The 17,774-nt window shown below is 37.0% G+C and overlaps 1 protein-coding gene across 1 annotated transcript in view; it reads right to left on the bottom strand.

Moving 5' to 3' along the window:
• gfra1 (GDNF family receptor alpha 1) overlaps positions 1-17,509 on the bottom strand; it is a 35,143-nt gene extending 17,634 nt beyond the window's left edge. Inside the window, exons 1-4 of the mRNA XM_004080268.4 lie at positions 17,446-17,509; positions 10,906-11,235; positions 10,370-10,666; positions 7,905-7,988 (exon numbers count right to left, since the gene is read on the bottom strand). Coding sequence (XP_004080316.1) covers positions 7,905-7,988; positions 10,370-10,666; positions 10,906-10,942 — 418 coding nt within the window. The 5' untranslated portion in view covers positions 10,943-11,235; positions 17,446-17,509. The remainder of the gene's footprint in view (positions 1-7,904; positions 7,989-10,369; positions 10,667-10,905; positions 11,236-17,445) is intronic.
• Positions 17,510-17,774: the final 265 nt, after the last annotated feature.

Here is a 17,774-nt window from a genome sequence, read left to right on the forward strand (position 1 = left end):
TAGACTATAAATAAGTAAAAGTCATCAACCAGTCATTAAAAAGTAAAAGCAGTGTTTAAACCAGACAGATATTTATTTATTTTTTCCAGCAGGGGTGTGTGGTCACGGGAGGAAGGTGAGGCTCACCTTTTATCATCCTCACCTGCCATCATTAGATGTACACTCATAATAAAATAAATCCCAGATTAAAGCACTAATCTGTAATCTATTAATTCAATTTAAATTTATGCTTCTAATCATTTAATAAATTTTTATGCTCACATTTGCGGTATTTTGACAATTTCCTGTTCAATTACAGCGAAGGTGGCAAAGTGAGGTAACATCGAGCTCTGCCTCACTTGAGATTGCGCAATCCGATGCAAACGCATTGTGTGCCTTAACCCTTGTGCTGTCTTAGATGACCCCACCCTTACTTTGACGTGTTCTCCCTACCATGACAAAGGTGGATAAAGGTGGAAAGATTTCATGTAATCCATGGACACCAGTGAAGATCACAAATCATTGAAGAAAAAAGTTTCAGAGCACTGTCTAGTGGGTCTAGATGACCCAACTCCCAACGTTAAAGTGCCTAGGATAGAACAAGGGTTAAGCTTCCTCAGTGTGTGCTAACAATGTTCTAGTCTGCCGGCAGCATCCGGCAATCTAGAAAACTTTATTGTTCAGTAGCGAGGTATTTATCTCTGAGTCACCCTGGTTGAATTTTTGGTTAAAGATCCATTTTAGGTCAGTAAATCTGATTCTTCAAAATGAACCAAAATTGACTGCGAATTGTATCGTCAACCACAGATTATAGTATTGATCAGATTTTTAAATGAATCACTACACCCTCCCAAAAACGGTTAAAAACATGTCTATTGGGTAAGAAGTTGAATTCTGTCTATAATATTTGGAGGGCCTGACAGTTTACTTTTTCATGTTTTTTCTCATGCAAACATGACAATTTCTAAAAGAAACTCGTATTAAAAAAATTACTTTGTTGTGATTGGAATAGGTGGGTTTTGAGGCGCATCAAAATTGACATATTTTGCCAAACTGCAATCGAAACACTATTTCAAATTAAATGAGTCACATGACCAACAACCGGATGGTGATGCTGTTCTTGGTAGGAACTGGCTGTCTTGGTTTCTGCACAGCAGGCGCCACTATAGGTCCCACACTATCACACAGCTCATCAGAGGTTGTGAGCGTGTCATGTGGAATTGTTGGATCCACAGCTCCTCTGTAAAATCATCAACCATCCCACGTGTGAGGAGCTCGCCACTCCATGGTCAGAATAAGACGCCGACGTCTCCTTTGATAGATGATGATGAGCGCTAGTGCCGTGGCAGAAATTTGAATGTATCTGCTGTAAATCAAGTTATTGTTCACATCCATCGCCGTTTTTTTGAATGACTTATCACAATAGTTGGTTTGTGTTTATTCACATGATTATGATTTAATGGAATAAGTGTAATTGCAAAATTTTGTTTTTTTTTAACATTTCTGGAATTTCTATAAAGTTTTACACTTATGTGTGATGGAAGCACAGCTTCTAACTGTTTAACCAAAATTATATTGAAATTAACTGAAAAACTACGGTTAAAAGATGCAAAGCGAAAAAAAAGGATCAAGATTTTTTCAAGAATAATTTACTTTAAAAACCTGTAAATTGAAGAGCTGTTTTTGTGAGAAAATCTGAGCTTGAATCAAAACTATCAAGTTTACTTGCGTGAAAAAAGGGGGCACCGAGAAAAATCTGAATTCTTTTTTGGATATCAACATGGGCAAACATTTTATCAACTCAAAGGACAAATTCTCTCAAGACCAATAGCTGTCGGACATTTAAAGTTGAATTGTGCCATCCCCTGATGGACAGCAGCGGCTGCTAAGCGGAAGCGTCTCATGCACGCCGTTCACAGGCAGAAGATGAGCGCAGCTGAAGATGAATGTGTCGCTTCTGGCATCTTAATGCACTGAAATATTCTTGTGACCCCTTGCAATGACAAATCGCCACGTCAAACTTCATTTTTTGTTCACTGGACTGAATCTGCAGACAGACAGCTGATGGTATGGGATGACAGATCAGAGGAAGAAATGGGAGAATCAGGGAGAAGTTTCATCTTTGAACAGCTGCTGTAACTACAAATATCCTAACAAATGTAAGTTTACAAGAAAAATAAAGCTTGAAGACTAGATTTAAGGCCAAGAAAATGTCCTAATTTAAGAGTATTTTACATGTGGCCACTGTTTTTTTCTTGGAATAAATCATTAACACTGATATTTACTTAAAATACTTGACCATTTCTTTTAAAATGAATAGATTTTTTTTACAAGATAAGATAATATAATATAAGATAAGATTAAAATATCAGAATACTGTAAGTCTGTACAGTTCCAAAAATAAATATCTACAAAATCTTAGAAGTGCCTTCCAAATTGTCAAAAAGAGGAAATTCTTTGTTTTTCAATGAAACTCATGAATGATATTGTCCCTCGGGGATCTTTGGATCACTGACATCAATCTCAGACACCTGCGATAATTAGTTTGCTAGGTGAGTTCAATTAAAGGAAATATGACTACAGAAATATGTTCCACATTATTAAGCAGACCAGCATCTTCCAGCAATATGGGAAAGAGGAATGATAAAGGATATTTCGACAAAACCTCAGCGTGATCATCGTCCTATTAAGTGATTTGTGGCTGATTGAAGGCAGAATGAAGAAGGTTTGTGCCAGACAAATACATCCGATTTAGAGAGCAGCTGCTAAAATACAATTACAAAGCTGCAAGCACATATTTGAAGCTGCTGGTGGTACGCAACCCAGGATGGTCCAGACAGTTGGAGTAGCAGGTGGCTGGTGGATGACCACCATGTCCCAACAAGGCTGCGATGTCAACAAGGAGGTGGTGGAGTCATGGTTTGGGCCGGAATCGTGGGAAGGGAGCTGGTCGGTCCCCTGAGGGTCCCTGAAGGTGTGAAATGACCTCTGAAAAGTATGTGGAGTTTCTGACTGACCACTATCTTCCATGAAACAAAAAAGATCAGCACTTTCTGTAACCAAATCATCTTTATGCATGACAATGAACCATATCATGCTGCATGGAATACCTCTGCATCATTGGCTGCTATGGCCATAAAACGATACAAACTGATGGTGTGGCACCCATCCTCCTCTGACCTCAACCCTATTGAGAGCCTTTGGAGCATCCTCTAGCAAAATATCTATGAGGGTGGTAGGCAGTTTACATCCAAACAGCAGCACTGGGAGGCTATTCTGACATCCTGCAAAGAAATTCAGGCAGAAACTCTCCAAAAACTCAAAAGTTCAATGGATGCAAGAATTGTGAAGCTGCTACAAAATAAGGGCTCCTATGCTCAAATGGAACTTGACCTATTAAGATGATTTTAATTGGAATAGCTTTGATTTCAGTAACTATGACCCCCTAATGACCATTTTCATTTCCTAAGAATATATCAAATGTTGTGGAATTCTGTTGTGTGTAAAAATGTAGAACAGTGCATTTGAAGATTTTAATGTTTGAAAAAAAAAACCTGCTATCTTTAGGATATTTGTTCAATAACATTAAATACTCTAATGATTAGCGACTTATGCTGAGGATAAATACTGATTTACATTCAGTATTTAGAAAAATCATATAAAATAGCATTTGCATAATAATTTGGAACGGACTGCTTCAAATTACATTTAGTGACAAGAAAATATTAATCTATAAGTTTGAACTTGACTGAAATTGATGACCAAAAGCTTGAAACTTGTTGGAATTTTAAAAAGTATTTTTTTATAAAAGTCTTCAAGAAATTTTACATTCTGTCACCATCTGGACACTAGCAAGTACGTCATTACTACTGAAATTTTTTTTAAACGGCTACTTGTTGTAATAAAATCTTCAAATGGAGTCTTCCTTCAGCTGACGCAGCTGTATTAAGTTGCATCTCAGAAAGGCCCTTTCACGGATTGATCAACTTTATTGATTTCTAAATGTCGTCGCATTTAATTTTAGCCGTTCCTGAGGAGCGTACCGGTAGTTAATGGCCTTGGAGTCACATTGAATTATTAATGTTAATAACAAGTCATTAATCAAAATGAACAGGGGACACTGATAGATCAACTGGGGGAGTGTGAAAATAAATGTTGGTGTTGTTTCTGATGGAAGCTTTGGCCTCATGTCAAACCCAAATGGAATGCTGTGAATCCTGTGGTTTCCTTTGGGGATGAGCTGATGTGGGAGATGTCCTGAGACTATCACTGTATGTGAAATTCAATCTGATGTCTTAAATAATGATGTCAATCTATATATTGATTTGAATTACAGGGTTTGAGGGGAAGTTGATGCAGTCATGTAAAAAAAAAAAAAAAACTGATGTGATTCCAGAAAACAACATTAAAGACCCACTTTGAAGAAAACTACATGTTCTCATGACATGATGATGGAGGACATACAATAACAAATTCTGTTTAATACTGAGTTTACATTTATTCAAATTACTGTGAATCAGGAGCAGATGAAAAAATGTTGTATGAAAAAGTGTATATGTGATGTAGAAAATATTCCACAAGCTCCAGGCTTGGGAAGGGGGGCGGGGTTGCTTCGGGCCAAAATTGGCATAATAGTCATTAAAAGTCCAACGCTTTGCTATATATACAAAGATTATCAGAGTGGGACTTTAAAAGTTGAATGAAACTAACCTTTCTTGGGAAGAATTTATCCAATTTCTGGTTTAAAAAAAAAAAAAAATGTCTTATTCCAAAAAAAGTTTTTTTTCAAACAATATTGCATTTAATTCACATTGGGAGTGTAAAAAAAACACTTGTAGATTGATTACCCTACCTAAGATTTTAATCTTAAAACTAGTTGTAGATTTTGATCTTAGATCTAAACAACAGGAAGTGTAAAACTATCCAACTTGTTTTAAGAAACACACGCCTTTTCCTTCTTTTTTAGTTGGTAAATAAAAAAATGGCTCATTCCATACACAAAACAAGAAAAATAAAGCTTGAAGGATAGATTTAAGGCCAAGAAAATCTCCTAATTTTAGAATATTTTACATGCAGCCACTGTTTTCGTCTTGGAATAAATCATTCACACACTGATATCATCCGAAGAACTTATACAACATGAACAGACGTTTTTTACTACAATAAAATCAGCAGCATTATATTTGATCAAAACAAAGACACTGTTTTTGAAATTGTCTGGACAGGATGATGCATAATCAAGCATGTTTTCAGCATTTATAAACTTAGTGGTTTAAGAAAGAATAATTTCATAAGCAGGAAAGTGTCTGTTAAAACACAGTGTTAATAAACCTTCATAAATCAGTGATTCAATACAGGGTTTTCAACAAAAATGTTTTTTTTAGTCCAAAGGTAGGGGTGGTTTTGTTTGCAGAAATGATAATTAGAGACTTTTCACAGACCATATTTGTATTTGTCACTGTGCGACCTTTCTTTAAACAATGTGACCTCTGAAACGGGACCCAACCCCAGGCGTCTTCTGCTTCCTCTCCAATGCCATTGGGATTTTCTTTGACTTTTTTCTCTACGTTTTTATTCGTATTTGAACAAATAAAACAATGAATAACTCAACATTGACTGGGCCTTTTGAGTTTTCCTCAAACTCTACATCAAACCAACACTCCTATCAGTGATTCTAATCAGGGAAGGACCATTCTCACCACCACAGACCACTTTCTGTGGCTCAAGTTTCACAACTTTTCAGCCAAAATGTTTTTCCCCACTGTAATAATAAGAATTACTCTTTCTAATGTCCAATCACATTTTTGCCATTACCTCTGAAAAAAGCTCACTAATCAAAGGAAACTAATTGATAAAGATTTCACATCTCCTATTTAGAAAGTTTAAATATTTGACCAGAAATTGTTTGTACTTCTCTTTGCTCTACACCTTTCCAAGCTTTTCTCAAAATCAGCACAGTCCACAATTTGTGCTCTCAATAAAAGCTCAAAATGAGAACGTTATCAATAAAATGAGTCAAAATAACTTTGCTCCACAGTCTTGGCAATAGAAAAACTTGACTAAACGCTAAAAAAAACCTCAGATGTAAGAAATGTTCATAAGACATTGAAATGCATTTTATAAAACTGAATGTCTTCATCACATGGAGAAGCCACATTAAATCCTTGTTTTTAGCATTTTTAGAGTTTACAGTTTTGATTTACAGTATGTTCCAAGAATAAGTGCTAGTTTTACATTTTATGAGGATTTATCAAGATGGACCAACTTGCAGAAAGATTCAGATTTATTCTAAAATGAGTCATTTTGTCTTACTACACTGGTCTTTTGTCACTGTAATCAAAATAATCAACGATTAGGTACACAAAAGCTCAAGCAATAACTTATTTTTGACCTGCATAACATGCAATTTCAAGTAATTTAATCTAAAAGTTGCTTTTGAACTTACTTTCCCTTTTTAAATGCTTGTGTGAAAACGCCTTGTTTCTCGATTTTAATATCTTAAAGAGGCTTCCTGTTAAGTAAAAATTAAACAAACTTTTCTTTTTTTTGCACATGCAGACTCTTACTTAATCTTTTTTCACTTTGAGTAAAGAAAAAAATAATTTTTCTATTTATTTTTAGGATAAAGTTGTGTTTTCATAGAAAAAGTAAAGCAGGTTTGGAGCAAAACGTTGTTGGAAAGTAACTCTGCAGATCATTTTTTAAAGAAATGTACATATACATATATTTTGTTCTATCCAGCCATAACAGACAGATGTTGTCTGCATGAACACAAGTCAGTGTTAACTCCCTATATGGGTTGTTTTTGTCAGGCAAACAAAACAAGAAGCATCACATCCCTGCAGCCGACCCACGAGATCCAGTAAAGGCCACTTCATCCCGACTCACTACAGATGAGCTGTGCTGCTGCCCCGGGCCTGGCTTAGTTTCAGGCAGGAATGAGGTCACTTATGGTAAATGGAGTTCTGATATCTGAACATTAAATCATTCATATTCCCCCGGAGGGCCCTGTAGCTGTTGACACACAGCTTTTGGATAAAATGGCTCCTCAGCTGGGGCTCCATTTCTGCATCGCAATTCATCTTACGCAATCCAGGTAATGACGGACGCTTCTCGTCAAAGCCGGAAAGCCCTGATTACTGCAGTTTGGGGATATTTATGGAGTGGGACACATTTATGTGTTTGAAAGTGGACTCATCCACGGTGAGAGTCAGAAATAAAGAGTCAGGGAGGAAGGAAGACACATAAATGACCATTTTCAACCCCTCTCCTCTGAAATAGTAGCCAGTTGAGCAGCCGGCCCTCTTCAGCCAGAGAGCGCCGCTTGTTTTATCAGTCCCACTAAACGCAGACAGATGGTTAATTGCTCTTCTGTGAGAACGAGTCTGCGGGATCTCAGCAGATCTAAATCCAGCCCAGACTAAGTGGATGCTCCCCAGTCGAATTCTGACATCCGTGGGCACGTGTGGCATTTATCTTGACAATGGCAGACCAACCCTGTTGTTTCAAATCCAGGCATTCAGCCCTAACACGCTCCTGGAGCTCAGACAAAACAAACCCTCCTCTAAAAGGATGATTAATTCTAAACTAGCACATAAATCATATGTTCTGCAGCAGAACCGCGCTGATGGAAAAACACGCAGACCTCTCATCATTGCTTTGAGGGCTGAAAGTAAAATAAACTAAATGACTCTGCTTTGTTTACTGTGGGTCACAGTGGCAGATAAAAGCTTTTGTGATGGATAATGGCCGCTGAGAGCTGCAGCCTTAAACCAGACGGCGATGGAAAAGAGCGGCTGTCAAAAAACTGTGACAGATCTGTTCCAGTGATGTGGTGACTGAGAAATATCCGTCATGTATACAGGGACTTAACACAGCCAAGTGTTCCAACTGGAACTTTTAGGGAACATTAGGAGAACTCTTACCAGCTATGATGGGAGCCAAGCGGAAGATGTCTGAGAGCCGGCTATTGACTGGCTCGTACGGGGAGTATTCCAGTAAATCATTACCTGCAGGGCAAAACACAAACTGTCAACAACGATTGCTTAAAGTCCTCCATGTGTCTGTTTTAGCGGAGCTGGTAAAGGCCGTGTCAAACAGCCACTCCGCATTTTGCACAGGTGAAAGTTGCTCACACCTGAATAAACCTGGAAAAAGTGAGATTTTCAGAGATGTGTCACAAATGAACCACGTTATAAACCACAGAGGAAGTATGAATAAAACACATGAAGAACACGTAAATCAACGTAGAACATGAACCGTGCGTAATTATTGCACTTTTTTATTTGCATTTCATTAGTGAATTGTGCGTCAATTACATCATTTAAACGTGAAATGGGCGCCGAATACGGGATATAAAAGTTACAGCGGTGCGTTGGACATGGAACGGTCATGGAAAGCCACAAACATGCGAATGCATCTTTCAAAAATCACACAACTGTGTGATTACAATAATAAATAAACTACAAAATAATTGTGTATAAACTACATTCAATACGCGTAAACTGCACAATTCTCAACTGAAAAATAATTTTAAACAGCTCAAAACCAAATTCACTTAAAGACCTGTCAGCCGAAACCCTCGACGGACATCGATGAATGACTACAAAAGAAACACTTATGAAATCCAGACATCACGGATGGATTATGAAAGACCAAAACTTCATATGTGGAAAATGTGCAAAATGTACGTAGTTGGCTGTGTGACACGGCATTTAGGTTGGTGTTTCAGACAAATGGTGCATTTTGTGGTAAAATTAAAAATGGCGGCCAATTGTAAAAATGGCAGCCATTTGTAAAGATGGCGGCGAAACACTCAATTGTGACAAAAGTATCTGATGTTTGTTGCCCCAGTCTCAACAACATGGGTTGTTCAAAATGCAGTCTTTTAACTTGAGGGGTACCTTCAGAATACTGTTATTTGCATTTTTCAAAATCTTGGATTGTCTTGTGGCTAAAGTGCTTTTCTGAGGGAGTGGATCCTAAGGCCTGTCCCAGAAAATGCAGGATTATTTTAATCACCTGCTCCACTATTTGAAATGATCAAAATGATGTGAGACGATGCTGTCTGATGATACAGCACTGTGATTATTGTATTGTTATTATTTTATTGCTGATATCTTCTTTAAATTTGCACAATGCAAAAACAAAAAAAAATTCTCATCATTATTTTGCCATTCATTTGCCTCATGAGATTCAGTTTTTGCGTTGTATATACAGTTATACTGCTGTATAAGGATTTAACATGGGATTACAGCAGGAATCTTCTGTTTTGGAGACAAAAACACAGAAAAGGACAGCATGATGTCAATGTCACATAAATAGATACAGTTGGAGAACTGCATCTATCCCTCTATTTGTTTATTATTTATATTTTTGATATTAAAGTTGCTTTTTACTGCATTTTGGTCAACTAAGGTGTGCAAAATGTGTTCTGTTTTCCAAAAGAGATCTTTTTTCTACTTGACTAGAACTCAACAAATTAAAGCAATTTTATATAAAAAAAATTAAATTTGTAGTGGCTTAAAAAACAGGAATGTCTTGGTGATTAGTACTTTCAAATTAAAACTTAAAGAATTGTGGATTTTCCTACTGTAGATGTTAGTGGTTAGCTATGTAATGTTTTTGTATTTTTTCAGTTATTTTTTGTCAATTTTACAATATACATGTGATGTGAGTATGACACTGTTAAGTTTATATCTCCAAAAAAATGACTAAACAAATGCATTTTAACCTGCAAATTAAAATTGTTTGTTTGCATTGTCATTGTTTTTAATAAGAAATAGGACATTGCACTCATGATCAAATCCACAAAATTGGCATGCATGCATCAGTAACATGTCTAAAATCTGCCAGGTATGAGTCAGGCGAAGGTACCTTCCAAAAATCTGTCACGGAAAAAGGATTAATGCAGAAAAGTCAGACTTTAAAGGATCACAGTTTAGGTTTCTCCACATTTTTAATAACACGCTGCAAAGCTGCACATGCTGGGCTGCAAAAAAGACAATCCTGGTTATCCAAATTGAAGAATGGGTCTTTAAAAAATCTAATTTTACACACAAGTATGGTAAAATATTCACTTTTTATGGATTTTTGTCTGTGTTTCAAATATTTTTTAACTCAATCAATTTAAGAATTAGTCAATAAGTTACAGTTTATGATAAAAAAAAAAGTGTCCGATTCTTTGACTTTTGCACTTCATTTTGCCTTAAAACAACAGTTTTATGAAAGTCTGTGATCAATTCATTAAATTTACATTTTTCCAACTTCCAGCATAGATAAAATCAAGACAAGGGCTAAGCCTGCATACTTGTAGAACATGTTAAATATTTTGGTTGATTAAATTCAGTTTGTTCTTCCACAGGGAGTGAATAGAGAGAGTCAAACCTACCATGCAAGCTCTGAAACAAGCTCCAAAAGATCCTTAGGCAGTTCTTCTCCTTCTTCATGCCTCTCCTGCACCTGCAGTTGTACAGGGGGCTCTGCTTCATGGCATCTATGGCGCTCAGGCATTCACCCTGCGCCTCGGGACCGGTGACCGCGCTGAAGTTGCTCTCCCTCCCCTTTACGCACTGCCTCATCGTCCGGTACTTGGTGCTGCACGCGTTCTCCTTCAGGCATTGTTTGCTGGCCTTTACGCAGTCCAGCCGAGGGGAGCCGTGGTCATCCTTCAAGGTGAACACCGAATCTACAATCAAGACAAGTCCTTTGCGTTAGTTAAGACCCATTCACGCGCGATTTTGTGCGTAAATCCTACATTTTGTTTTGGAGAATAATTATACACGCACAAATGTGATATGATGATTTCTGACTTTCTTTTGTGATCAGGACAATTGCTGCTATAAGGAAAATAAAGTTTATTGAAATGGAACCAAAATACGCCCTTTAAACCCAAGATGCCCTTGGAAATCAAAGGGATTCACTTACCCGTGAAGGACAAAATGATGACAAAAGTTAAAATCATTGCGCCCCCAAATGAACAGGTGTTTTCCCAGTTAAAGCAAACTTGTCAGACTGGTCCACTCTTCCTCGCGCTGCATATTTGAGGTCTCAGGTGAAGATGCATTCTGCGCAGCTGACACTGACAAATCCACGCGTCCTCCAGCAGCTGAAACCGCGCTGCACTTTTTGGATGATGGACAAAGCGGATGGGGAAACATGAGGCAGCGCGCCTTCAGGCTGACTGTCCCCACTTCTCTTTATTCCTCTGCTTTGCCGCGTAATCCGACAGTGTCCGGATGTCTCTGAGTGATGAAACTTAAAAAAAAAAAAAAAGGGAAAAACACTCGGAAATTTTTCAAGGAAGTTTAATATTTTGGAGCAAAAATTGAGTCGAGAGGGGAATAATTCAATGTTCCAAAACCTGAAAAATACATTCCGCGAAGCAGATGAAGGAGACTCTGCGCAGTTTGATCAGAACTGTCCAACAGTGTGGTGAGAACTCGGAGCAGAGAAGCGCAAGGTGCAGCGCACGGGGGCTGTGACGTCATGCGCGCAATGATCATGAAATAGAGCCAATTAACAACAGTAATGATCTAAAAACAGCCAAATGGTGGATTTAAAAACAGAGAGCGTGTCAAAGAGGGTTTAAACTCCAGAGTCCACTCATTGACTCCACAGAAAATCAACATTTTAAGTCAATAATAGCTAATTAACAAACCCACAGAGCGCCATGGCTGCTGCTACCTGAGAGAGCTTACATCCTCAATGAGCTGATTTACAGCATTTTTTTTTATTTATTCATTTCGTAAAATCTGAAGATTGTTGTTCATTTTCATCCTTAATCTATGTGAAAACACAAACAGGAAGACAACAAATTGATGGTAATCAAGTTTTCCCATTGATTTTTTTCCGTTTTTTTCTGATGAAAAGTATGTTTTTGGTGTTTTTAGCATAAGATTTTCTAATGATGGAGAAAAATTAGGCCAAAAATTACATTTTTGACTGTTTCTTTATTTTAATACTTGTGAATCAGGAGCAGATAAAAACACATAGTTTGAAAATGATTGTATTTGTGATATAAAAAATAGGCTGGGCATGCTCTTATGGCAACAGGAAGGAGAAGTTGGCGTGGTTGCTCTGCACCAACTGTCACGCCCACTCCTCAGAGGTGATTTTCTAATGAACTCCTGCCGCCCTGTAGAAACTACGTCCTAGAAATAGGTTTATTGGTTGTGACTAAAAACGTAATCTCTCATAATTAATCAATTAAAAGACCACTTATTTTTTTTTACAAAAAGATGATCTTATTGGGACTCTAACCCACTCAGCCCAGAAGATGTCACTGCAACTGTGACAATATTTTAAGAACTGAGGTTTTTCACTTTACTTTTAGTAAAGAAAATGGCAAAAAGGGCTTAAAATTGCCAGTAGGCTGGTATTTGTATCTGGAAAAACTATTAAAGATTTACAAAATATTATATTGCGAAATCTCTGCTTACAAAAAAAAGATTAGCGTTTATTTGAACCATTGACTCCATGTGTGAACTGGACTGAGTGACCCCTCCCTCCTGGTGTTCCAAACAGGAAGTACCCGGTGGTTACCAAAAAGCCAAAGTCTTGTCGACATATATTGAGAAATAAACAGCTATTACTCAGTCATTCTATTTGTTCGAATAACTGTTCTGGTGTGCTACCTTTTTTTTAAACTTTTTTTTTTCTATGGATATTTTTTCTGTGGTGAAAGTTATTCAAGTTATGAACTGATCAATCAGGTGCTTCAATAAGTGTTGAGGTAACTCAACTGGGTAACTGAAATTATTTCATTTTGTTGGAGCTGAAAGAAGTGATAAAAGTCACATAGGAAGAGTGTGCTGTGTGACTTTTAGGAAAAAGGTGAAACGAGCTTTGGGAGATCAGGAACTTTTTCAGATAACTGGAGAGCTACACCTAAAGTGATCATAGAGTCTGAGACGAAGGTACTCAGTGTGTCATCAGTATGAGGAAAGGAGAGATGGGTCTGTACAGATGGACAGATGGAAGGATGTACAGCAAGTTTGGAGGATCAAGGAGAGAAATGGAAATATATTGACAGTTTCCACTAGTGTGATGGAAAGATGGAAGAGCTGATGAATGAGGAAAATGTTGGAGAGCACAGAGGAGAAGAGGTGGATGTTGTGGAGGAGGAAGTAGAAAATATCAGTAAGGATGAAGCATTAGAGGCAAAGAAGAGTCCTGACAAATTAGGGCCACAGCCAATATGTACATTTTGGGCAACTTCCACCTAATTTCTGATACATGCGTGATACATAATTCATAAATGTTTCTTGCATTCGTCATTTGTCGATGTGCACAGATCTACGTCGAGGGTTTTGGACGATTGGTCTTTATGTGAATTCGGTTTTGAGCTGTTCAAATTTTTGGGCTATTTTATAATTACGCAGTATACGCAAATTTGTGGCTTTCCATGACCGTTCTATGTCAGCCTAACACACTTTTCACGCATGTACCTCTAATGTATAACTTTTATATTGCGTATACGGCGCTCATATCACATTCAAATTATGTAATTGATGCACAAATCCCCAATGAATTGCATATATTGCAAATGCATGAGAAGCGCTATTTTATAAATAAAGTTTGATTTGATTTGATTTGATTATAAACAGTGCAACAGTCACGGATGGTTCATGTTCTATGTTGATTCATGTTTTCTTTGGATGCTTTATTTGTACTTCTTCTGTGGTTCTATAGTGGTATGTTTGTGATAGATCTGTGAAAATGTCACTTGAAAATCAGAACTTTTCTAACTTTTTTTTACATATATTCAAGTATGACCAATTCTCATCCATGCAATTTGCGCAAAATGTACGTAGCGGCTGTCTGACACAGCCTTTACCTTTGGAGGTGTGGAAGTGTTTAGGAGAGGTGACAGTAGAGTTTCTGACCAGATTATTTAACAAGATTTGGAGAGTTAGGGATGGCCGAGGGATGGAGAAATGTTCTGAGATGGGAGTTGTTCAGATTTATGGAAACTTAAGCTGATGAGTGACAATGAAGTCACGAGAAAGATTGGTGGAAGCTAGAATGAGCTCAGAAGTGAATATTTCTCAGCAGAAAATGATGTCATGCAGATAAAGAGAACCACAGATGAATCATTTGCTTTGGGGACGATGCTGCAGAAGAACAGAAAAGGTCAGAAGGAGCTGCGTTGTGTCTTTGTAGATCTAGAAGTCTAGAAGAGTTGTGGTTCGGATGAGGAAGTCTAGAGTGACAGAGAAGTACATTGAAGTTGTTCAGGACATGTATGAGAGCTATAAGACAGTGGTGAGATGTTCTGTAGGTGTGACAGAGGAGTTGAAGATGGAACCACACCAAAGATGAGCTTTTTTTTTGTTAGACAGGAATCTGTGTGGATCATGATGTTTGCAGATGACACTGTGATCTATAGCAAGATCAGGGAGGAGATGAAGAAACATCTAGAGAGGTGTCCGCTTTCAAGTTTAAATATTTCATTGCATTAGATTTAAAGCAAAACCAACAGGACTCAATGACTTGTTTAAAGACAATAAATGTAGAAAACTTTGTGTAGTGCTTTGATCTTCAAAATATGAAGTTTTTTTTATTTCACACAATATTTTCAAGGCAGATGTTTTATTTGCTAATTTGCAGATATTTTATTTACTTTATTTACTTACTTATTAACTTTTATTTACTTACATTTACTTACATTTTAGTCTTCTTTTGAGATCATTATAGTCAAGAAATAGGAATAGTTGGATTGTTGTAGCACCTAAAATAGGATATATTTGTATAAATGTAAATACTTTAAACATATAAAACTTTTTAAGCAATACACTTTTTTTTAAGACGTAAGATTTCTTATTATTTCTTGTTTTTTATTATTAATTTCTATCTTTACTGTACATAAAATTTAGTGTTTGAAGCAAATTTTAAGTTTTTATTTCGTCTTTAAAGGGCAGGACATCGAACTTTACTGTAAGAAATCTCATGAGGACAAATATTATAGCTTTAATGGCAATTATTTTCACTTTTAACAAGGGAAAACACATTTTATGACTATATTCTATTTTTTTACATTTACTATGAAAAGGGCATTTATTGTGGTATGGAGCCTTGAAAGTATGAAATAAGATTTTATCAACTGGAATTATTTTTATTATTTAACTAAGAGTTTTCAATGTGTTACACCTCATTAAGTCACAGCAAAATACCAGCGTTTAGCTAAAAGTCACACTTTTTAAAAAGGTTTTTACAAAAGTTTTAAGAAATCTAGCTTCACACTAAGCTGTCTTGTCTTTACCAAGCCCACATACTTAGAACAGCCATTTTTATTTGCTAGTTTGGATCCAACTGTATTGACATATTTATGTCTCTTTTATAATTCAAAGCATTAGATTGTCTCTCATAATGGCTTTCAAAGCAATAGGTCAAGGTCTATCAGCAGAGCCTGTGCTGTTTAAGTGCTCGTCCAGGCCTGATCATTAAGCATCCTTGGCATTATGTTGAGCGCTGAAGTGGACATCAGCTGTCTGTGATGTCTCTGCTGATTTTGAAAAAGGTTGAAGGATTTAAAACGTGCATTTCTGAAGGATTTCTAACTTTGCAACCACTTGCTGACTTTATAAATAAAGTTCCATTGAAAGCTCGTGAGCTATCCGTTGCATGTGGCAATCTCTCATGTGGGGTTCTCTGCAGATACGCATCATCTATCAGGGATGGTGTTTGAATCAGCAGTAGCATGCCAGCCTCTTTGCTTCTTATTATTTAGCAAAATCTCAGTTTCAGCATTTTACTTCATTTGATTTGTCCTGCACAAACTCTGAAGGATTTTTCTGCTCAGCTGCATTAACAAAGTGGGATTTATCAGGGAAGGAGGATCGATATCATCTGAGTACACAACAATTTTCTGCTATTCTGACTCAGTTCCTTCAGGACGCGGCTTCTCAGATGAACTAATATGGATCTGTTGATCATTTACCTCACGCATGTAGTCCAGTTAGATACTTTTTAGCACAAAAGATGCACAAAATGTGAAAATTCCTGTTTGTGATCCACAGTCTAGGCCATTTATGGTTACACTAAATGATTCTTTTGCGCTGATTAAGTGGAATAACTCAGTAGAGAAACAGCTTCTGCCTGAACTAAGAGATTTTCAACTATCCTTTTAACTTCATCGACCACTATTTTGAAAACCATTCATTATTTTCAAATTAAAATAATAAAAATAGTCATATTTGACACATTTTTAAATCTGTGATGTGAATTTTTGATGAACCGATGACCCTTTTTCTTTCTTTCTTTATTTTTATTTATTTGACTCATTTGTGAATTTGTATCAGTTTAAAATTATTTTATATCCAACTTTTTTCCCCCCAGAGAAACCTAATATCAGAAGCTAATCAGTTCAGTAAAAAGATAGATTTATGTGATAAAGCCCCACATGATGAATCAGGAAGAATTACACCGCCATCTAGTGGAAAATATGACAATTACATGTCCACATTTTTGTGAAAATCTATTCAAACCTGAGATGATTCAAATCCTAATTATTACATTTGAAGATTTTTTCCTTTAATTAAGACGTTTTTAAAATATTTCTATTTAAATAAAGGCTCATCTCAAAGAGCAATTACAGCAAGCTAATTTTGGCCAGGCTTTCTAAATATCTATAAAAAATACAATTTGTCATAAGATTTTTCATTTTGTTTCAGTGATTTTGTCTTTGTTCAACATATTTGTGATTGTTTTCTTCATCTTTATCAGCCTGATTCTCCTTTTAGATGATGTTTTGAGGAAAAACAGCACCTCAGTTTCTCTTTTTCCTCCTCCTTTTTTTTTTTTTTAAATAACGTGACCCAAAGTCTGAATAAAAACACTAGAAGGTTCATTTTACAGGAAAGAAACCCCAGTCTTCCATCATGGGTTCTGACGAAGAACAGATGATCAGATTTTTGGGAGTACCTTTGCTGCATTTTTTTGCATATCAGAGATGCACGTTGGGAGGAAGAGAGGTCATTAAGCAGCTTCAGTGCCTCATGTTTAAATCACAGCTTCCCCGAGGTAACCATAAAGTCGGTTTGGTCGTGATTAGCATCTGTGAAAGGTTACTTTGATAAGCTAAAATAATGGGAGCATTAGACAGAAAGAGGTTAGGCAGCAGCAAGCACGTCTAGACAGGACAAGGCGAGACAAGAATCCCAGAGCTGTAAAACTCAGCTCCTCTGTGACCCACAAAAGCCGTGTTTGCGATGCCATGTTTGTGTGCTGAGGTGGTAATGGGGGATATGGAGGGAGACACGCTTGTCTCACTTCTTGGCGGCGGAGAGAGCAAAAACAACCTCAGCGATAAGACATGTGAGCCAATATGAGGCTGCAGTTCTCAGGCGAACATGTGTTTATGCTGGCGTCCTCCGCACGGCCAGCTCAGGACTTGTGTCAGTTGGAACACATCCATCTCCTCAGTAGCAAGCATGTATTTTTGATAGAGCTGGAAATGTACTTTACCTGCATTCCTTCATTCCTCGTCAGCTTCTGCTTGGGAAAGCAGAGGCTTTTATGTGGGGCGATCTAAGGAGAGGAAATGGAAAAAAAAGCCTGAAATTGAGCCAAGATTTTTCTGTAAAACTGTTTTTTTTTTTTGGGAGTGAGGCTTTTTGGATTCATTACTTTCATTGCAGATGTATATTTTACTGAATATTCCTTCAGCCCTATATCATCATATTTGATACACGCATTTCTGAGTCTCCTTTGCCATTAGCATGATCAAAACTTTCCTTAAAAACCAAAAATGTATAAATAATCTGTATTTTTTGCCCTGTAGTGCATTATTTTCC

Source organism: Oryzias latipes, chromosome 19, assembly GCF_002234675.1.
Source record: "Oryzias latipes chromosome 19, ASM223467v1".
Taxonomy (NCBI): Eukaryota; Metazoa; Chordata; class Actinopteri; order Beloniformes; family Adrianichthyidae; genus Oryzias; species Oryzias latipes.